Source organism: Triticum urartu, chromosome 3A, assembly GCF_056163025.1.
Source record: "Triticum urartu cultivar PI428250 chromosome 3A, HENAU_Tu73, whole genome shotgun sequence".
NCBI lineage: Eukaryota > Viridiplantae > Streptophyta > Magnoliopsida > Poales > Poaceae > Triticum > Triticum urartu.
In genome coordinates, this window is record NC_141875.1 from 730,176,812 (window position 1) to 730,199,375 (window position 22,564).

General features: G+C 46.4%; 1 protein-coding gene and 1 pseudogene across 1 annotated transcript; one reads left to right on the forward strand and one right to left on the reverse strand.

The window, feature by feature from the left end:
• Positions 1-12,542: 12,542 nt before the first annotated feature.
• On the reverse strand, positions 12,543-14,375 carry LOC125549499 (S-adenosyl-methionine 4-1-methyl-2-pyrrolidinyl-3-oxobutanic acid methyltransferase). The gene is made up of 4 exons (XM_048712905.2): positions 14,221-14,375; positions 13,603-13,998; positions 13,251-13,517; positions 12,543-13,159 (listed from the first exon to the last, which is right to left on the reverse strand). The coding sequence occupies exons 1-4, from the start codon at positions 14,347-14,349 to the stop codon at positions 12,815-12,817; spliced, it is 1,137 nt and encodes a 378-aa protein (XP_048568862.2). The 5' UTR covers positions 14,350-14,375; the 3' UTR covers positions 12,543-12,814.
• A 3,423-nt stretch (positions 14,376-17,798) lies between these two features.
• LOC125549688 (small nucleolar RNA Z247) lies at positions 17,799-17,940 on the forward strand (annotated as a pseudogene).
• The last annotated feature ends 4,624 nt before the right edge of the window (positions 17,941-22,564 follow it).

Sequence of the window (22,564 nt, forward strand, 5' to 3'; positions counted from 1 at the left end):
CCACTTTACAAGAAATAGAGGTCAATCAAACTGATAAGCAAGAATGCCAAATGGTATTTATGAAACTAGCGCTTGAATCACTAGGAGATGCGTGGAACATGCTACTATAGTACTTACTTTCGGGTGTTTAAATTACAGCTTCTTCGGCAGTCCCGGAGCTTTTTTGGTGAATTTTCTCCAAACCCTGCCGGACAAAGAAAACAATTACTTGATATCAGAAATGAACAAAGTTGCTGATATGGTGGATAATGATCGATTTAACTTACTTCTCGAGCATTTGAGTCATGTCCGCATACTCCTGGGGATTTTTTCGTTTAGAGTCTAAGACAGTTACTACTCCCTGCTCAAGCTTAATCTCTAGGAGAATATAGTGGAACCTGCGCACGCATGCATAACTCATCAATTACATTACTATAACCTTGACTAATATATAAGGGAAACCGAATATGCACAAGACAGTAACACTCACTTGAAGTTGTACGGAAAGAGTATTATATCTTTGTTTTCATTTATTACCAACGATCGTAGCAAGTTGGCCTCGGTATCTGCGGCATGAAATTTAACCTCAGTTGCATCTATGAGATTTGTGTTAATGAACCCAATATCACCGACTTGTCTTTTCTTCAATTCGACGATCTTCAATCTGCATAATATAGTGAGGATAATTATATATAAATACATGCAATGAAAGAGCTGAGCTATATAGAGAGACTTAATGAAAGAAGTAGTACTACTTACAGACAGTAGCAGGTGACCGTTGCTTTATCGAGGGCCAATTGATTGAAAAACTGAAAGAACTCCTCAAATGGAATAGGCAATAGTTCAATTCCAACGAGGTCATGCTCCTTTTTAACTCTCACATACAAAGTATTCCTCCCCCAGACTCTCTGCAGATTTTCATGTACCAATCATGCAATCTTCGCATCATCGTTGTTAGAGATCTTTCATCTTTGACGAGAGGCTTCCCGTACTCATATCTGTCTATCTGCACCTCCAAGAAATCATAATGTACATCGTCGGGCAGGTAATCTCCAAGATTGCTATAACCGGGCACCATCCTCGGATCATTAGCGACGATGTCGCTAGGCACCTTGAGCGGGGGGCACGATTGCTTCGCTTGTTCGCCGAGCTGGGCAATTTGTTTCCCAGCTCGTCGTTCTATCATCGTTTGATCACTGACAGTACTTCCCGACCGCTCCGCTTCGGCAAATGTCTTTCCAATAATGCGCTTATAGTTGCCTTTCGGCGGAGACTTGGGTGGTTTTGTCAGGGCAGCCTGAGTGCGCTTCGCTTTCACCGGATCTACCTTCTCCTCCGGAGGTGGATGTCTCTGTGCTTTCAACCCTTGAAACCAGTCCTTCACTTCGGTTCGCGCGATCTTCGCGTTCTCCTCCGGGGTCATCTCGTATGGTAACTTCTCTGGAGTCTTGTATGGTAACTTCAGAGAAGGACCGAATCTGTATGTCCTCCCGCCTCTGGCTGTACTGCTAGACGCCGGCAGAGCAGATGGAGCGGCTGTCTTCTTACGAGGCGGAGGAGATGGACTACGACGCGCCGGAGCAGCCGGAGCGGCGGCGGGTCTATTCCGCCCTTGCTGACGAGGCGGAGAAGGAGGAGGCTGGCTGCTCGGGCGCGCCGGCGCAGGCGGAGAAGGAGGCGGAGTGCCGCCACGCACCGGAGAAGGAGCCCGAGTGCCCTGATCGTCACTCGCTGGAGGAGGAGGCGGTGGAGGAGGCGGAGTGCCCTGACTCGCCGGAGGAGGATGAGGAGGAGGAGGCAGAGGCGTCCAGTTCGGAAGGTTGATGAGCTCCTTCCGCCATAGGCATGGAGTCTTCAGAGCAGAACCCAGCCGAGTCTCCCCTTCACCGGTAGGGTGGTCAAGCTGGAGGTCCTCAAATCCCTCCGTTATTTCATCCACCATCACCCTAGCATATCCTTCTGGAATCGGCCGGCAGTGAAAAGTTGCGCCGGTTTCAGTAGGAAAAACAGAGCCAACAGCCGCCTTGACCTTCATATTAATCCATTGCGTCATAAGGTGGCAATTTTGAGACTCCGTGATAGCATCCACGGCATAGCTGGCAGGAGCCGTCAAGACATGCTCCGGCTGAAGCAGCTCGGTGGAAGCCACGCTACTTCTCCGCTGAGATGGCGGGGTAGCTTCGGGGGAAGCTTTGACAGTTCGTTTGCTGTGATTTGCTTCTCGTTCCTCTATCGCTTGTACCCTAGCGTGCAGTGCCTGCAGTTGGGTCTGCTCCACTTTCTTCCTCCTCTCGTGGCATTTGTAACCGCCTGCGTCCGGAAACCCAGCCTTCCACGGAACAGAGCCTGGCGTGCCTCGTGTCCGTCCAGGGTGCTCAAGATTCCCGAGGGCCATTGTGAGCTCGTCGTTCTCTTTGTCTGGAACGAACGTCCCTTGCTGCGCTGCATCGATATAGTGCTGAAGCCTCTTGACTGGTATTTCCATTTGCTTGTCTGTCCAAATGCATTTCCCTGATACAGGGTCCAAGGTTCCGCCAGCCCCGAAGAACCAAGTTCGGCAACGGTCTGGCCAGTTCATTGTCTCTGGTTCGATCCCTTTATCAACCAGATCATTCTCAGCCTTGGCCCACTTAGGCCGGGCTACGAGGTAGCCACCTGACCCCGTGCGATGGTGATGCTTCTTCTTTGCAGCATTTTGCTTGTTTGTCGCCGACATCTTCTTACTCTTTTTCGATGTCTTGTGGGCCACAAATGCGGGCCAGTCATCTCTGATATTCTCATATTTGCCCTTGAATTCTAGTGTCTCTTTTTTATCGACAAACCTTTTCAGGTCTTTCTTCCACCTCCTGAATAGGTCTGCCATCCTCTTAAGAGCAAAAGACTTGATTAATTGCTCTTTAACTGGCTTCTCCGGATCATCCTCTGGCGGTAGGGTGAAATTTGACTTCAGCTCAGTTCAAAGATCATTTTTCTGATAATCATTGACATAAGACACCTCAAGGTCTTGTTTAGCCGGCTTTAACCATTGCTGGATGCTGATCGGGATCTTGTCCCTAACCAGAACCCCGCACTGAGCAACAAATGCGTTCTTTGTCCGGATGGGTTCAATCGGTTGGCCGTCGGGCGCGATTGCTATGATCTCAAACCTTTCATCTGAGCTCAACTTTTTTTTCGTGCCTCGTCTCTTTACCGAAGTTGTGCTCGATCCGAAGGGCTAGAAAAAAGAACAAAGACGAGAGTTAATTAATATGTGTACATACCAAAACAATGAATGCATCAATTAGCTAGTCAGCACAGGCTTAACTAATATATATACCTGGCCGGACTCGGTTCGGTCACCGGAGCCGTCATCACGGTCTCCTTCTTGCACCGGCATTGGGTCACTGGAGCCGTCCTCACGGTCTCCTTCTTGCACCGGCATTGGGTCACCGGAGCCATCATAATCATAGCCAGTTGCTTCTTCACCCTCTCCTTCCAAACCATCGGTGTCGTTGAGAAACAACGAGCAGACGGCATCACTTCCTTGTGCGATTATGTCCCCCAACAACGCTTCTTGTGCTTCGTCTCGGGAGGTGTCCATAGTTTCTACAAATATTTACAACATGGCAATTATTATTCAAACATGACAGATGGATATATCGACCCCCCCACGTGTTGAAATTATTGGGAGTTTATATCGACATGACATATGTACATGGGAAAATAATATTATCGGGGAGGGGGTATATCGACCCCCCCCCCACGTGTTAAAGTTATCGGGGAGGGGGTATATCGACCCCCCCACGTGTTGAAGTTATCGGGGAGGGGGTATATCGCCCCCCCACGTGTTGAAGTTATCCGGGAGGGGGTATATCGACCCCCCCCACGTGTTGAAGTTATCGGGGAGGGGGTATATCGACCCCCCCCCCCACGTGTTGAAGTTATCGGGGAGGGGGTATATCGACCCCCCCCCCCTCGTGTTGAAGTTATCGGGGAGGGGGTATATCGACCCCCCCTCACGTGTTGAAGTTATCGGGAGTTTATATCGACACGACATATGTACATGGGAAAATAATATTATCGGGGAGGGGGTATATCGACCCCCCCCACGTGTTGAAGTTATCGGGAGTTTATATCGACACGACACACGTACATGGGAAAAAATATTATCGGGGAGGGGGTATATCGACCCCCCCTCGTGTTGAAGTTATCGGGAGGGGTATATCGACGACGACAGACCCGATAAAACATAAGAAAATGAAGAAGAAATAAAAAGAGGAGAAGAAGAAAGGAATAGCTAGAGGAGAAGATCGAAAAAAAAGAGGAGAAGAAGAAAGGAATAGAGGAGAAGAAGAGAAAATAGAATATTTCTATTTTCTCTTCTTCTCCTCTTCTTTTTCTTCTTCTTTCCTCTTCTTATTTATTTCTCCTCTTCTTCTCCTTTCTTCATCTTCTTATTTTCCTTTTTCCTCTCATTCTTTCTCTTCTTCTTCCTTTCCTAGCTAGATATATAAAACTTCTCTAAAAATGTAACTTTTGCATATACAAAACCTTTTCTTCCTTCTTCTTCCTTCTATTCCTTCTTCCTAAATATATAAAACTTTTTAAAAAATGAAACTAACCTAAAATGTACTAAATCAGAGAACATATATAGATATAACTTTTCTAATTAAAAATCTAACTTTTGCATATATGTATTTTTAAAACATCATTTCAATTGAAAAAATACATACATAAATACAAAAAACATGTAAAAAATACATACATACATATATGAACATACATCAAAAAATACATATATCTAAAAAATACATACATATATATATATGTGAAAATATAAAAACGTGTAAAAAATAGCATGTACAATTAAAAAAAATTGCACGGCGGCGGCGGGGGCGGCAGACGCGCGGTGCTCACAAAGGCGACGACACATTGGGACAGGGGACGGCGGCACGGCGACGGCGACGGGGCAGGGGCGGCGCGCGTCGGGGCAGGGGACGGCGGCGCGCGGCGACGGTGTCGGGCGAGGGCGCGGGCGACGGCCGGCGAGGGCGCGGGCGATGGCGACGATGGGCGCGGGTGACGGCGACGGCGGGGGCGGAGGGCGGCGTCGGGGCAGCCTGGCGGCGTCGATGTGCTCGGCGTCGTCGGGGGCAACTGCGAGGGAAATGTGAAAATTTTCTAAGTGCTGGCTTATATAGCAAAGGCATTGGTCCCCTCGAGGACAAGGCCGCAAGAAAATGGGTCACTTGGGAGGGTGAAAAAATTACCACCATTGGGCGTATGTCGCTTGCCAAGTCCATTTCAGATAAGACTACTTCGAAGGATGGATTTCCATCACACAACTTGGCGTCCCGTCGAACACCCTCCAGAGCCTAAACAAGATTGAGCGGGCTTTTCTTTGGTCTGGTTCGAATAGGACTAGAGGGGCGAAATGTACAGTAATCTAGCTAGCACATCGTGTGTCGCCCACTCTCTATGGGCTTGGGGTTCTTAACACGGACAAGTTTGCGTGGGCCTTGAGGCTTCGTTGCCCTTGGTATGAATGGAAAGAGCCAAGCAAGATGTGTGTGGGGTTAGGAAACAAGTTTGATGAGGAGGATCTTAATTTCTTCTATGCTTCCACCACCATTACTGTTTGAAATGGCGTGAAGACACCTTTCTGGGGCTCACCCTCGTTGATTGGTCACAAACCAAAGGACATCACTCAACTCATCTTTGAGGCCTCAAGGAAAAATGTTGAAAGGTGCGCGAGGCCCTGAAGAACAACGCTTGGATTCCGCAGATTAACCCCGCCATACTGATCACCAGTGACCATATACATGAGTTCTTCACTCTTTGGATGCTTGTGCACGATACTCAGCTTGAGGAGCACACCGAGGATGAGATTGTGTGGAAGCATGCCAACAATGTTATCTATACGGTGGCCATGGCATACAAGGCCCAATTCCTATGCATGGTCCTATCTCTATTGGACCGCATGGTCTGAAAGGCGTGGGCACCGCCAAAAGTAAATAATTTCACTTTGTTGGCTTGGCAAGACCGGATTTGGAGAAGAGGTATTGGGAAAATTGTCAGCTTTGCCCCCTTTGCTAAAGAGTCCAAGAAACTGGGGCACACCTCTTCTACAAATGGCTATACACCTTGAGGCTCTGAAAGCTTGTGCTTGACAAACTGGGGTTGGCGCACATGGAAACTTTCAATTGGTACCTCAATGGATCCGTCAAGGAATGGTGGGCAAAGAGATCCGACATGAACAATCCCGATAGAAAGGCGATGGCCTCCGTAACCATGGTTGTCTCTTGGACAATATGAAAAGAGAGAAACGCACGCGTCTTCTGTCACAAGAGTGGTCCACCGGCAATTTTGCTGGCCAATATGTTAAATGAGGCCAAGTTGTGGTCCGTAGTGGGGGCAACACCTGTGAGAAATTGTATTGCGAGAGTAAATTCCATGTGGTGTCGGTGGGATAGTTGTAAAAACCTCTTCTCTGCTGAATTAATACTAGGTAAAGGACCCATGCATTGCAACGAGGAAAAAAATTCATAAACTCCAATGGGCATGATCACATTTTGCTGCATCAGCGAGATACACTATCACTCTCAATTTCGTGAAATCATGAACATTTTTTCTTCAATCGTGAACATATTTGAAACCGTGAACATTTTTTGAATTCGTGAACACTTTTACAAAATTTCGAACATTTTCTAAAATCAAGAACATTTTTTGAATTCGTGCACATTTTATACTATTTGCAAACATTTAAAATTTTGAAATTTTTTCTAACAATTTTCTTGTATCGGCGAACATTTCTTGAATGGACGAACATTATTTTGGAAATTGGTGGAATAATTTTTTAAATTCATGAACATGGTTTTGACTTAGCGAACATTTTTTGAAATGCATGGTCATTTTTTTGAATCAGGAAACATTTTAGAAATGAATAAACTATTTTTAAGTCATGAACAGTTATTTAATTTTTAGGATATTTTTCCATTCATGAACATTTTTTGAATTGGTAAAATTTTGTTCAATTTCATTAACATTTTTTAATACAGGAACTTTTTTAAAAATATTGAATTTTTTTACTTCCCAAACATTTGTTTTCAAAATTCTGAAATTTTTCTGAATAAGCAAACATTTTTTATAAAATCGCAAACATTTTTGGAATCCACTAACATTTTATCATTTACTAAATGATTTATTTCAAAATTAGAATTTTTTTAATTTTTTTAAACTTTTTTGAAGTCCCAAATTATTTAAAATAGGAAGAAACGAAACAAAAAAGCAAAAAATAAAATAGAAAAAAAAATAGAAAACATGCCGCCCGGACATGGGTCGGACCAAACAGGTGCACTGCGTCTTCTCCCAACGCGCAGAGCGCAGTATAGGTGGTCCCTATTGTCTGGGCCAGACCAGGCATGGGATTCCCTATGTGAAACATTTTTTTATCACTTATATGTGGTTTTGGTGGGTAATATTTTGCAACTTTTGAAGCAATTTTTGTGACGTACCATAAGAAGCAATAGCCCATTTATTATTAGATATATAAATATGAAGCAAATTTTTTTCCTCCGTTTCAAAAAAAAGAAATCACAATATCAAGTCACTGACTGAAGTAATACTACCCATAAAGGTATAACATAAGGTAGTAACATATGTATGTTACTAGTCCAAGTTACTCCCCGTTATGACCAGCCTAAGGTATTATATTGTTTTCTAGACAATGGAAGGATCACACCTTTCAGGTGAAGGAAATTGCAGATCATGCCACTTGTTGGGCCATATTTTGCGCAGAACCACAGGTTCCATTTTTTGTTGCACAAAACACAATTGTTTCCGGTAATTGGTGCACAAAGCACAAAAACGTCAATAACAGATTTAACACCGAATTAGGCTTCTAGGACCCACTGGCAGTACTAGTATGGCATCCAACAATGATTCAACCTCGATAGGTTCCTCATCCATGTTCGACCACCAATTGCCAACCAGCGCCTCTATGTCCGGCCTCTGCGCCACCCTCTACTCCCTCGTCCCCACACCACCCGTCCTCGTCTTCTCATCCCCCGCGTGCAGCTAGGCTGGCTGTGCCCCGTCTCTCCATTGTATCCCGATGTGCTGGCGGTCAGGGGTGGACCTAGAGAGAAAATGATCAGGTGTCCTAACATATGATCACTCATATTTTTAATCTAAAGATGAGGTGCCACACATTATATTTTGCATAAAACTTACAAAGAAAACATCATGCACCTGATGTCCTGTGCACCTGGATAACTCTAACTTAGGTACGCCCCTGTCAGCAGTGCGCGTTCCTATCCCTGACTCGCCACTGGTTTGCAATCGGCCGCCAGCGCCCCTGCCAACGATAAAATTATGTGGATGCAAGTGTCTCTGTGCTTCTATTGCAACCAACGTCTGAGTACTATTTAGAGCAAGTATAATAGGATGATGTAGGAGGGTTGTAAGACTTTACTATTATATTTTTGATGAGTTGGCGAAGAGAGAAGAGGAGAGAGAAAAAAAGCGGGCTACTAATTAACAGTCGGCTGTAACACGTGCTCCTAGGCATTTTATAAGAGAGGAAGGTGCGCTATGTATCAACAAAGTAGTACAAATTTACAAATTTATATGCATCTATTGTACTTATCGGCTATAAGGCTGACTATAAATGATGTGGCAAGATCATATAGCCAGCAGCTGGCTATACTATTAATCATGCTCTTATGTTTCGTTTTGATCAAGTTGGACGTGCCTGTCATCCCCAAGTGGTCTTTAAGTCGACAAGTCAAAACTTGATTATTTTTTGAACTAAGTTGAACTAAATGACGCGCATCCTTCTGCAGCTGACCCGAGAGAGAGAGAGTGAGAGAGAGAGAGAGAGAGAGAGAGAAATAAGGGCATTTCCAATGTCGACTCTCAAACCGTCCACATATGTCTACACAACGTTGTTCAAATGTGTTGGGCCATCCAATGGGGGACTGTATCGCTCTGCAGGACATTTCGGATGCAAGTTCTCACGTAAACGGAAGACAAACATGGGAGCTTTGCGAGCGTCCGGACCGCTGCCACGCCCGCTTCTGACCTCCCTGGCCTAGCCAAACCCCCCACCCGTCCCTCCCGCGTTTTCCATCACACGCGTCCTGCTACTTGTGGCGCCGCATTCATTCCAGCCCAGAGCATGTAGCGGCCTGCACTGATGCTTGTGATTTGACCGGACAAGAGAGCGGCGCAGACGGAGGCGACCTCTCACTACCGCCATTAAAGCGGCGCGCCAGCCGAGAGAGCACCGCCCGCCGTCCACGTCCGTGACCGTGCTCTGCCGGCGGAGAAAGAAGCCGGCTTCGCAGAGATTGGTAACTCGGCGTCTAGCATGTCCACGCCTGTCATCGTCGTCGAGGAGAAGTAGAACATGAGAGGCCGCCGCCATTTGGGTCCCATGAAGACCACCATCGAGGCGACGCAGGCGTACACAACCAGTGTCTTGCCTGGTGGCAGGCCACCATCGTCCCCTTCACCTCCTGCTGAAGCACATCCAACGGTTCCACTCCGATGAGCGGCGCTGCTGAACATGGGGAAGCGACCCCGCTCTTTGTGCTCAAGCATATACCTTCAGGGCTCACGGCAGTCCGACGAGCGGGGTGCCGGACATGTGGAAGACAAAGGCATCCGCCTCGGCCGGCCTTAGACTAGTGTACTGTATTCGTGTTGTTGGAATGGAGCTTTGCGCGTCCGAATGTGCACATTGTTTTAGCTATTTGATTTGTTAAAAAAATGTTTGAAATGTATGCGGACAACGTTGGATGGCTAGCTCCGACATCAGTCTTCGCAGACCGGTTCCCTCTGTCCGCGGACGGGTGTGGTAGGAAATTTACGGGTCGGCGTTGGATGCCCTAAAGAGAGCATGGGGGTTTTGAAAGAATTTTTTTCTTATAGGATTGAAAAGAGATACAGTTGTGACTGTGAGGGAAAACTTTTGACCCAAGAAAACCCAAATGATAAGTCACACGTGCGGCACGAATTAACACCACACTGACGTTTTACAACTAAAATTGCCATCCGAAAAAACCCCAAAAGAAACAGAACATTGCCATCCAAACAGAAAGTTGTCATGCTTCACAAACTAAAGTTGCCATCCTCGAATAACTAAACTTGCCATAAAAATTTCAGGGCAGAATTGCTTCGTTCCACACGTATGACACTTATCAAGGTCCAAAAATTACTATGAGAGAGAATTCATCTTTTCTAAAAGAGCAGTGCTATGCGAACGACAATATTTGGACAATTTGCTGACGACGATCAAATCTAGCGCAGGAATCTGCTCCACAACGGAGCAACGGCCTCTGGATTCTTTTGTCGTGCATAGATCGCCCTTGGAATGTCGTGTGTGGAGGAGTTTTGTTTCTAAAAAAAATATAAGGTTCCTGTGAGTTTTTTTGTGGGAATGAAAGACACGATTTTTTTAGTACGTCAAGAAAAGTCTGGCCTGGAAGTAAGAGTGTGACTGTATGCCTGCAGATTTGATATGCATGTGAGAATTTTGTGTACTCTCTCTGTAAACAAATATAAAAGCGTTTAGATCACTAAAGTAGTGATCTAAGTGCTTTTCTATTTGGTGTGAGTATTGTTTCGCTCGCGCTGCCTCCAGGGGGACGGCTCGGGCGAACCCTAGCCGCCGCCGCCCCCGACCCCCATCCATTTGCTTCCCCCGCCACTGCCGGAGGAAGCCGGCGAGCGAAGCTCGTCCGGCAGACGGCGGTGGCGGGCTCGCCTCCTTTTCTCCTCGAGGGGGCCTCTGGCTGGCGCGCAGCGGTGCCCCTGGGCGCCATGCGGGGCGGCGGAGTCCGGATGCTGGGGCGGCGGCCCCAGGGGTTCTTGGCGGGGCTGGGCAACCACGGCTGCGTGGGCAGCATGGGTGGCCGGCCGTGGCTTCCGGTGGCGGCGGATCTGGGCTGTCCAGATCCGTTTTGCAGGGGTGTTCTGGCGCCTCCTGCTCCCCGGGGCGGCGGCCCCGGCCGATGGGCGCGGTGCAGCCGGCGGGCTGTGCCGGCGGGCTCTGGTGGGCAGCCTCCTACGGCCGCGCGGGCGGCGTGGGGGCTGCGGACGCTGGCGCAATGGCGGCTAATCCGTTATGGCTCCATGTAGAAGATCCGCCCTTGCTTCGATCTGTCCCGATCCGTGCTGGCGCCGGTCCTTGGCGGCGGATTCGGCGTCCCCTATGGCCGGCCTAGCGGATCTGGCGTGCGGGTGAGGTTCCGGGGGAAACCCCTGGCTGGCGCGGCAGCCTCCCCAAAGTCGACGCCTTTGGCGCCGATTCCCTTCCTGAAGGCTTTGGGGTGGATCCTCTCCCTTCCGCCTCCTCCTCGAGCTATGGCGAAAGCTTTTGTTCCCCTGGTCTGGGCGTCGACGGCACCCTGGTGTCGTGCTCCTTCTTGAAGGCGGCGGCTGGGAACAGCTCTTGGTGGTGGGGCTGCTGGTGGCGTGGTGGCGGTGCGCTTCGGCCTTCTACTTGGTGCCGCGCCTTGCTTCGCGGGACCAGCGGACGATTTCTTTGGTGGAGCGGTGCTTCATCCATACATTGATGGCAACGGATCTTGACGGCGTGGCGCAGTGCAGATTCGGAGTTCGATGTGGGAGGATGGACTCGCGCAGGAGGACGACGCTGTCTGGCGTCGTGGTGACGTCGATGGCAGAGAGATCTGGCATGGTAGATGCAACAGTACAACTCTAAAGATGGACTCGTGGCAGGTGGCTGCGGCGGCCTCATACCCGGCAGGCGTCCTGGTTGAGAAGCGCGCCGGACTGGTAGGTGCCCCATATCAGGCAGGCGTCCTGGTTGGGACCTCAGGTCTTAGATGTTTAGGTTTGGCTGCGATGTCTGTTTGGTATTAGGCCCAGGCTATCAGCGCCCCTACATCATTTGGATAGGTGTAGCGATAGTTGTTGCTTAGACGGTGGTTTTAGTCTTGCTGTTGTATTACTTTGTAAGGTCTTGTGAGTATAATTAATAAAGTGACCGTATGCATCGCCCAGATGCAGAGGCCGGGGGTCATCCTCCTTTTCTAAAAAAAAAGTGCTTTTCTATTTTTTACAGAAAAATCGAGAGAGTATATGAGAGAGAGGTGTTGTCAGAATTTCACATGGTCGTAGGTGTGGGTGTAGGAGAGAGAGGTGTTGTCAGAATTTAACATGGTCGTAGGTGTGGGTGTAGGAGAGAGAGGTGTTTTCAAAATTTCACATGGTGGTAGGTGTGGGTGTAGGAGAGAGAGGTAGTGGTGGTCACGGGCAGGAGAATTAAGCATCAATTGCCCTGACGCAGCTGCATTTTTCCAACACAGTGTACATATCCCTATGCATTAGAGGCTATACTGGACGGTCATGATAGAGGGTACCGCGGAGGTCGACATATGAAAAATCGTACTCAACTTTTTAGGAAATATATGTGCATTAATTGGCTCCTTTCCAAATAAGAGTTGGTTGCTAATTTATTTCTTCCTCACATGAGTATGAGAAAATTACTATTCTAGACGGTCGTCGTTGGTGAGCACTCACCACGAAGTCACATACAGCGTGAGTCAATCAACGCATTGGTGCCAATTATTTATTACATTGGTTTTCGAGCTGCTTCATTGCAGATCAACGTACTCCCTCCGTAAATAAATATAAAAACGATTAGATCGCTACTTTCTTATATTTCTTTACAGACGGAATACTACATAACACTGATCTCAGACTGAGTTTGCATATGGCAAATGCTACATAACAATTGCTGCACAAGTTCATCAGCAACATCAATTGGCAAATGTTCAACTTCATCAAATGTAACGTCCCATGGTGAGCAATATGACAAATTACCTGATCATCCAGCCTTCTTGGTAAGCGATACAGCCAACTGAAGCACCGGGTAAGCAACCTCTTCCTGCAAGCTACGCTCCAGACTCCAGCGCTTCTCGGCTGTCCTCACAAATTCATCCATCACTTCTCCGAAATGTTGGACAACTATCGGCTCAAACGCAGATCTCATCATGTTTATTTGCGATTTTGCAGTGGTATGAGCTTTGTCCACACCGCGTTTGAAGTCTTGCACATGCATCTCATTGATCGAAAAGGACCCCTCTTCTTGGATGATCTCCCTCAGCTCTTCGTTTGAAGGTCCATATATTGGAACATAAAAAGAATCATACCTCGCTTTGTCGATCACGCCCTGTCAATCACGCCACAAGACCGAAGTTCAAATAGACATGCTTATTTGAAATCACTACACTGATAAGCTGGCAAAAATAATATTGACGTACCTCTGAGACCATGGCAACCAATATCTGAGCAAAGGTTTCCCATATGTGATAGCATTTTGAGGCAGTTTTATTAGAACGAGTCCCTGTAAGGGAAACAACCATACGACCTCCTGGGACTAATTCTTTGGCTCGCAGCTCTAAAAAAATTGAGAAATCTTTCTTAAACTGATGTGCATAAGCGTCAAGGACCATAAGAACCCTTTCATGCCTAGCATGCTCATCAACGTCGTACGCTGGGATCCGGCTTCTTGTTAGATCTTCAGGAGCCTGCAAGGATAATGTATTAATGTTCTTACATAATCGAAAAGTTAATAAGAACGGATTGATGCTCCGAGCAGTATCAAACCCGCACCTTTGATAGCCAATTCTGGCTGTTGGATGAGCAGAAAAGATGCAAGGAGCCACTAGTGAAGAGCCTCTTGTAAAATGACCCTGGTACGATCCCCACGGTCACAATACCAGGCTCATTGCTTTGACAGAGTGTGACTAGGCTCTTCACCACCGAGTTGAAATCATTCCCAGGTAGGTCATTGAGGAGAAGGCACACTTCTGGCGGTGGCTGCTTCAGCTGAGCACAATGATTGTCAATGGCCTCGACAGCAAATGATACCAGTGCTAGCGCATTTGGTCCAGTGGAGCATCCCAAGTCCGCAACCAACAACTTTTCGGGAAACAAGGTGTTGTTGCTGCTGCATAAGTCAGCAATGGCTGCTTCGATTAGAGGCTTCATTTTGTTTTGTAGAGCTTTCTGCAATCGAGTTCTAATTCTTCAGAAAATATTTTCTCAAAATACTATTCAGAAATTATTGTTTGCAAAATGGCGTGTTTCTTCTCCTCCCCGAGTATATATAAATGCCAGTAATAAAGTATATAATATGAAAAAAAATCTTGATGAATCATTTTTTATAAGCCTAGTGTGAAAGAACATGCTGCAATACGTTTGTGTATTATTCATGATAGGAGAAGATACCTGAAAGCCAGAGTTGCGAGCATAGCTAGCTTCCCCTTGTCCATGATTCATATGGACTATCTGCTTCGAGGCCATGGATTTGCTTGGAGCAGGGCTAAAGTCTAGACAGTGAATCTGCAGAAACTTCATTAAACAGGCATTGCTTATAACGTACTGGAGGTTTTTTTTCCCCAATTGTAACGTACTGGATGTTCAATATTTATTTTTTCTATGCACAACTGGGTTGTATTTTTAAGGCCTCTGCCAGCTTACGGAAGATCAACTAGCTTTATTATTTTCAATCAATGTGAGGACCAGCCAATGGAAACGAAATGTTAGTCAAATCCAGATCAGAATATGAGCTAAGAATCTGTCACTTGGGGTGTACTATTTGTTTGACTAGCAGACTTGTTATATCTTTGTTTGACTAGCATAGGCGCTACTTATTCGGGGTAATAATGACGTTGTATGCTTTATTATTGTAGTCTTAGAGCAACTCCAACGCGCCGACCCATTTCGTCTGCACGTATCCATTTGGGTTGCCGCGGATAGAAAAGTCGACCCAAACGAACGCGCATTCGCTTTTCGTCCGTCCGCCGATCCATTCTTGGCACAAAATTTGGCCTTATTTGCGTATGGAGTGTCCGGTGATCTCATTGATGAGTACGTCCGTATGAGCGAGTCTAAGTGCCTAGAGTCCATATACAGGTTATGCAAGGCTGTGATTGCACTGCCTGGCCCTGAGTACTTGAGAGAGCCGACTACTGAAGATAAAACCCACTTGTTGGTGACCAATGCCAGCAGGGGCTTCCCAGGGATGCTTGGCAGCATAGACTGCATGCACTGGGAGTGGAAGAACAGCCCTTCTGCTTGGCAAGGGCAGTATAGGGGCCATGTCGGGGCTTGCACTGTCATACTTGAGGCCGTGGCCTCACAAGATCTTTGGATCTGGCACTCTTTCTTTGGCATAGCCGGATCACACAATGATATCAACGTGCTTCAACGCTCGCCCATGTTGCAAGGCTTGCCGAAGGCAACAGCCCGCCGGTCAATGTTAACATGAACGGCCACAACTACAACAAAGGATACTACCTAGCTGATGGTATGTACCCTCAGTGGACCATTATTGTGAAGACAATTCCCAACCCCATCAGAGAGAAGAGGAAAAGATTTGCCCAAGAGTAAGAGAGTGCTAGGAAGGATGTCGAGCATGCCTTTGGTGTTCTGCAATCTCGATGGGGCATCGTTTGGTATCCTGCTAGAACTTGGAGCACCAAGAAGTTGTGGAAGGTGATGGCTACTTGTGTGATCATGCACGATATGATCGTAGAGGATGAGCGCCCAGAACGTATCTATGATCAAGGGTTTCAGTTTCAGGGTGACAATATTGTACCTGAGCATGGAGGAGGAGCATCAACGTTTGCACAGTTCACCCAATTTCATCATCAAATGCGTGATTGGGAAACTCACATTCAGCTGCAAGATGATTTGATTGAGCATATGTGGGCTCATATTGGCAACCAATAGATGTATCTTTTTTTAAATGTATTTTGAACAATTTATTTTTTATTCGGCTTGTAAATTATGATATATTTATTTGGGTTGTGGAACTATGCTATTTTTTTGTTTGCTTATGAAACTATGCAAAATGTGTGTATATTATTGAGAAACAGCACCAAGCCGGTCACACGGATAAATATGGGTCGACGCGTTGGACGCACTGGCGACCCAAATCAAAAAGAGGGCAGACGGCTAGCAGGCGGCCGACCCAAACGGACAAAACGCGGACAAAGCACGTGTCCGTTTGGCTCGGTGCATTGGAGTTGCTCTTAGAACTAGCCATTATACTGAGGTTGTGTGCTTTATTATTGTAGTCTTAGGACTAGCCAATGGCAACAACGAAAGGTTGGTCAAATCCAGAAGAGAATACACTACTAACAACCTGTCACTAGCAGGCCATTATTTGTTTTAGACTAGCAGATCTGCTTAGATTGTTCAAGGGGAAAACGTGCAGAACACTTAGAGCAGCACATACAAACTTTTCTTGTTTTGGAGTGGCATAATTTTATTTACAGTGACTGTGTACCTGACTTTTTCTTTAGTGTTTATGCAGCTATAATAAATGCTTGACATCGCCAAATAGACACAAGCAAGTCCGAAACTAATTGCATGACAGTCAAGCAGCCAAATAATGAACTATTGTACGGCCTTGAGATGATAATGCATTGAAAAGAAAATACAATGGCAAAACGCCATGAGAAAACTTGAAGTTTCTTGGCTGGCTAGAGACAGGCCATGATTTTTTTATTTAGAAAATCATATGAAAGGAAGGGTATTTCATATAAACCTTCCAGTGTCGAACACAAAGTCCCAGCTTGGCATTTTGTCGCCTCGCATCCAGTTCTCGCCACAGTTACTGAAAGATGACATTTTACTTACTAATGAAGTAATGATACAAGATAAGCAGTCACAGTGAGAGTCTAGCAATAATAGAAAGTCATGACCAATGCTCATAGTGAGTCATGAAAAATAAACTCTATATCCTTATTAGATTCACATTTTTTATTTAGAGTGGTACAGTCTTATTTGTTTACTTGTTTACTGCGACTTTGCACTTGAGTTTTCCTTTAGTGTATAAGCAGTTAACAAATGCTTGACATTGCCATGTTGACACGACCAAGTGCAAAACTAATGCATGCCAATCAAGCAGCCAAGTAATAAAATATTTATGGCCTTGAGATGATAATGCATCGGATGGAATATAAAATAACAAAATACCATGATACAATTTAGATGTCTTGGTACTGGAAGAAAATCATATGAAGGGAAAGGTATTTCTTGTTAGAATACATTGTAACATATATATACGGTATAAATATAAACCGTATATACGCCCGGTAGGCTAGCGTGTTGCGTGGTTGTTGTAACCGGTAGTTGTGGTTGTTAGGATTCATCCTCATCTTTGTATATCTTTCTTGAGGATCAATCCAACACAACCGAACTACCAAATCTTGTAAACCTCTTTGCCTATATAACATGCAACACGTCCCTGCCAGAGGCATATGCTTCATCCAATCTTTCATGGTATTCAAAGCCAACTTCTTCTCCAACATCCAAACCTAGTCATGGCTAGCTCCAGCTCCGCCGCCGCCACTTTTGCCCTCATTCCCATCGCTGACAAGCTGCACCGGGGCAACTACCTTGTCTGGCGCGCGTAAGCCCTAGCCACCATCCGCGGAGCGCAGCTGATTGATCACCTCAACCCTGATCACCCGTTCCCGGAGCCCATGCTTGACGATAAAGACGGTAAGCCGACAGATGTGCCAAACCCGGCGTATCTTGTCACCCTGGCGCAAGACTCGCAGGTGCTGAGCTTCATCTTCAACTCGATCTCGCCACCTGTGATGATCAAAGTCGCCCACTGCACCAAGGCCGCCACGGCATGGACCGCCATCAGGGAGATGTTCCTCTCCCAGATGCAGGCCAACATCGTCAACACGCGGATCGCCCTCTCCACCACCAAAAAGGGCACCGCGACCATCGCCGACTACATCGGGCGCATGAAAGCACTGGGCGACGAGATGGCTTCAGCAGGCAAGCCGCTCGACGATGATGACATGGTCTCCTACATCCTCGCCGGACTAGACTACGACTACATCTCGTTTGTCTCGTCCATCTGCGCCGCGAGGACTGAACCAATCAAGGTAGCTGAACTTTACTCTCGGTTTATCGGTTTTGAAAAGCGTCTTACTATGTTCGAAGGTGGCAACAACTCCTCCCAGTCCTCGGCAAATACCATCTCTCATGGCCGTGGTGGTTTTGGCCGCGGTGGAGGTGGCCGTGGCAATGGTGGCCGCGGCAATGGAGGAGGTGGCCGCGGCAACAGAGGCCGTGGCAATGGAGGCGGTGGCCGTGGCAATGGAGGCCACGACAACGGCAACGGCAACGGAGGAGCCGATGACCTTCCTGAGGTCGTCTGCCAGATCTGCAAGAGGCCGAATCACACCGCCCTCGAATGCTACCGGCGCTTCGACATCTCCTACACCAAGAACGAGAAGAGCGCCGGATCTACCACAACCTCGTCCTATGGAGTAGGTACCAACTGGTATCTGGACACTGGCACCACCGATCACATCACCAGCGAGCTCGACAAGTTGACCGTCCACAACAAGTACCACGTCAACGATCAAGTTCACACTTCAAACGGAGAAGGTATGGAAATTAGTCATATTGGTCACACTACCATTCGTACCCCTACTCGTGATCTTCATCTAAAGAACATCTTGCATGTGCCCGATGCCGCCAAAAACCTTATCTCAGCCATCGCTTATCCACTAATAATCATACTTTCCTTGAAGTTCACCAACTTTTTTTTTCTCTTCAAGGAACAGGGAACGAGGAAAACCCTTCTGCGTGGCAGGTGTAGACAAGGTATCTACCCCGTATCATCGGCTCCCTTTAGCCATCGTATCCCCGTACAAGCGTTTGGTGCAAATAAACTGCCTGTTGATAGGCGGCATAGACGGCTAGGGCATCCGTCATCCACCATAGTGCGTCATGTTCTTAGCCAGAATGATATTCCTTTTTCTAGTAGCGAGTTGAATAAAGAAAGAGTTTGTGATGCATGCCAAATGGTCAAAAGTCACCAACTTCCTTATCCTAGTTCAAACAGTGTGTCTAAAGCTCCTTTAGAGCAATTTTTCTCCCATGTATGGGGGCCTGCCCGTGATTCTATCAATAAGAAAAACTATTATGTGTCTTTCATTGATGATTACAGCAAATTCACGTGGATATATCTACTTAAGCACCAATCCAAAGTGTTTAAGGTCTTTCATGAATTTCAAACCCTTGTTGAAAGGTTGTTTAATAAAAAAATAATCACTATGCAAACAGACTGGGGTGGCGAATATGAACGCCTAAATTCCTTTTTTCATCAATTAGGAATCACTCACCATGTCTCCTGTCCCCATGCTCATCAGCAAAACGGGTCAGCAGAAAGAAAACATCGACATATTGTTGATGTAGGGCTCTCTCTCTTAGCCCATGCCTCCATGCCCTTGAAGTTTTGGGATGAGGCTTTCCTCTCTGCCACATATCTGATAAATCGCACCCCTAGCAAAGTGATTAATTTTGAAACTCCTCTGACACGTTTGTTTCAAGAACAACGCAATTATCATTCTCTTCGGGTCTTAGGATGTGCATGTTGGCCGAATCTTCGCCCTTATAATTCCAAAAGGTTAATTTTGTTCCAAAGAGTGCGTGTTCCTTGGCTACAGCAATCTTCACAAAGGTTTTAAATGCCCAGATGTTGCTGCTGGATGAGTATATATATCCCGTGATTTTATTTTTGATGAGACAGTTTTTCCCTTTGCAAATCTAAATCCAAATGCAGGCACCCCTCTCCGGTCGGAAGTCCTTTTACTTCCCGAGTTTGCACCTCTTGATCATGGGGACGAACCTGTAGTTGATCAACAAACTAATTTTCGCCCTAATCCTGTTGCTAACAGTGGAGAAAATCCAGTTTTTGTGCATGATTTTATGCAGCCAGAACAAGACGAAAATGTTGCGGAACACGAGGAGGATTCAAGTGCTGCGGGCAGCGATCCCGAGCCTGCAGCGTCAGCGGGCGCAGGCGGCGCAGGTGGACCAGGGGGCGAATCTGCCTCGAGTGCTCAGACGCTGCCGCGGGAACGACGCGTGGCGCGCGCTGGATCTCCCGCTGGATCTCCCGGCAGCGCATCGTCAAGTGGGCCAACCGGCTCCCCTCTCGCGGGCCGCCAGGTGGGCCAACCAAGCGAGGGAGACGTGCGCACGGGCTCCCACGTCGATCTGCCCTGACAGGATGAGAGATCCTCTGTCGCTAGCGACAGATCTGCTACGGGATCGCGCGCTGACATGGGATCGCGTGCGGATCCTCCCTCCTCCGGCAGATTTTCTGTGCCGCATGCACCTGCAGCTCCTGATGTGCCAACTCGGCGAACACGGTCACAACACGGTATTTCAAGACCTCAAATTCATACAGATGGCACAGTTAGGTATGACAAGCTTAAACCTCGTTTTGGTGGTCTGATAACTACTGGTGAACCTCATAATTTGCAAGAAGCTTTGAATGGTACAAGTTGGAAGAGGGCCATGAATGATGAGTATGATGCTCTTATTAAAAAATAAGACTTGGCATTTAGTCCCACCAACAAAAAATAAAAATATCATTGATTGTAGGTGGGTCTATAGGATTAAAAGAAAGGCAGATGGTCAAATTGACAGATACAAGGCAAGGCTAGTAGCAAAAGGTTTCAAACAGAGATACGGTATAGATTATGAAGATACCTTTAGTCCTGTTGTTAAAGCAGCTACTATCAGACTTGTTCTTTCTGTTGCAGTATCCAGTAACTGGAGCCTCAGGCAATTGGATGTTCAGAATGCGTTCCTCCATGGTGTTCTAGAGGAAGAAGTCTATATGAGACAACCACCTGGCTATGAGATTAAAGGCAAGGAAAATCATCTCTGCAAACTTGACAAAGCGTTGTATGGTCTAAAACAGGCACCTCGAGCATGGTACTCCAGGTTGTGTGACAAACTTCAAGCACTTGGTTTTAAACCATAAAGGGGGGATACTTCTCTGTTCTTTTTTAGAAGAGGAAAAACTATTATGTTTATGTTGGTCTATGTTGATGATATAATTGTTGCTAGCTCATCATAAGATGCAACTGTAGCTTTGTTGGCAGATTTGAGAAGAGATTTTGCCTTGAAGGATCTAGGAGATCTACATTATTTCTTGGGAATTGAACTCAAGAAGGTAAAAGATGGCATCCTTCTGACCCAAGAAAAATATGTCATGGATATATTGAAACGTGCAGGTATGACAAACTGCAAGATTTCAAACATGCCTCTCTCAACATCTGAAAAACTGTCAAAGGAACAAGGAGAACCTTTGGGGCCCGAAGAGTCAACAAGGTATAGAAGTATGGTAGGTGCTTTGCAATATTTGACATTGACAAGACCAGATATTTGTTTTCCAGTGAACAAAGTTTGTCAGTATTTGCACTCTCCTACCTCCCAACACATGACAGCAGTTAAAAGGATTTTGAGATACCTTAAAGGTACCATGAGTACAGGTCTAAAATTCACTAAGTCAGCTTGCAACATTGTTAGTGCTTTCTCAGATGCTGATTGGGCAGGATGTCCTGAGGACAGAAGATCAACAGGAGGTTTCTGTGTGTGTTTTGGTCCCAACCTGATCTCTTGGAGTGCACGTAAGCAAGCTACTGTTTCAAGGTCAAGTACTGAGGCAGAGTATAAATCATTAGCCAATGCAACTACTGAGATTATTTGGGTCCAAACTCTTCTGCGTGAACTTGGAGTTGCTCATTCGCCAGTTGCTTGTCTTTGGTGTGACAACATTGGTGCCACATATTTGTCAGCAAATCCAATGTTTCACGCAAGAACTAAACATATAGTAGTTGACTATCATTTTGTTCGAGAGAGAGTAGCTAGCAAGCTACTGGATATTCGGTTTATAGCCACAGGTGATCAAGTTGCTGACGGGTTTACCAAGGCCTTATCATGGCAGAAATTGGAAAATTTTAAGAGCAATCTCAACTTGGTGAAGTTATGATTGAGGGGGCATGTTAGAATACATTGTAACATGTATATACGGTATAAATATAAACCGTATATACGCCTGGTAGGCTAGCGTGTTGCGTGGTTGCTGTAACCGGTAGTTGTGGTTGTTAGGATTCATCCTCATCTTTGTATATCTTTCTTGAGGATCAATCCAACACAACCGAACTACCAAATATTGTAAACCTCTTTGCCTATATAACATGCAACGCGTCCCTGCTAGAGGCATACGCTTCATCCAATCTTTCATTTCTGATCACCCGGTTTTCCAATACAGAACGCAAAGTCCCAGCTTGGCATTTTGTCGAGCACCTGCATGCAAAAATCACTTATTTCTCTCCACGGGATTACTACCACAACCTAGTAAGAGCAACTCTAGCAGACCTCGCAAAAATACGACCCGCAAAACGCGTTTGCGGGTTCACGAAAATCGTTTTTGCGGGTCAAAAACATACGCGGCCGAGCAGAACCCGTATCTAAACCTGCATAATTTGAAAAGATTGTTTCGCGGGAGAAATTGTACGAACATAGTTCATCACATACTACATTGTTCATCGCATACAACATAGTTCATCACAAACTACAAGCATAGTTATACTACATACTACGTTAAACTAGTACTAGAGGGGCGGATCTGACAGCGGCGAGGTCGCAGCAACTGGACGACGCCAGAGAGAAGCCGGACGCTCAATCCTACTAGCCGGAGCTGCAGAGATCGACGTACTTCTCCACCTGCTCCGCGCGG

Excerpts from the sequence above, each read along its gene's own strand:
- LOC125549499 (XM_048712905.2), bottom strand. The coding sequence starts at position 14,349 with ATGAAGTTTCTGCAGATTCACTGTCTAGACTTTAGCCCTGCTCCAAGC. Across the intron at positions 13,999-14,220 it reads CTCGCAACTCTGGCTTTCAG|AAAGCTCTACAAAACAAAAT; the intron begins GTATCTTCTCCT and ends ACTCGATTGCAG. Across the intron at positions 13,160-13,250 it reads TGGTTGCCATGGTCTCAGAG|GGCGTGATCGACAAAGCGAG; the intron begins GTACGTCAATAT and ends CGTGATTGACAG.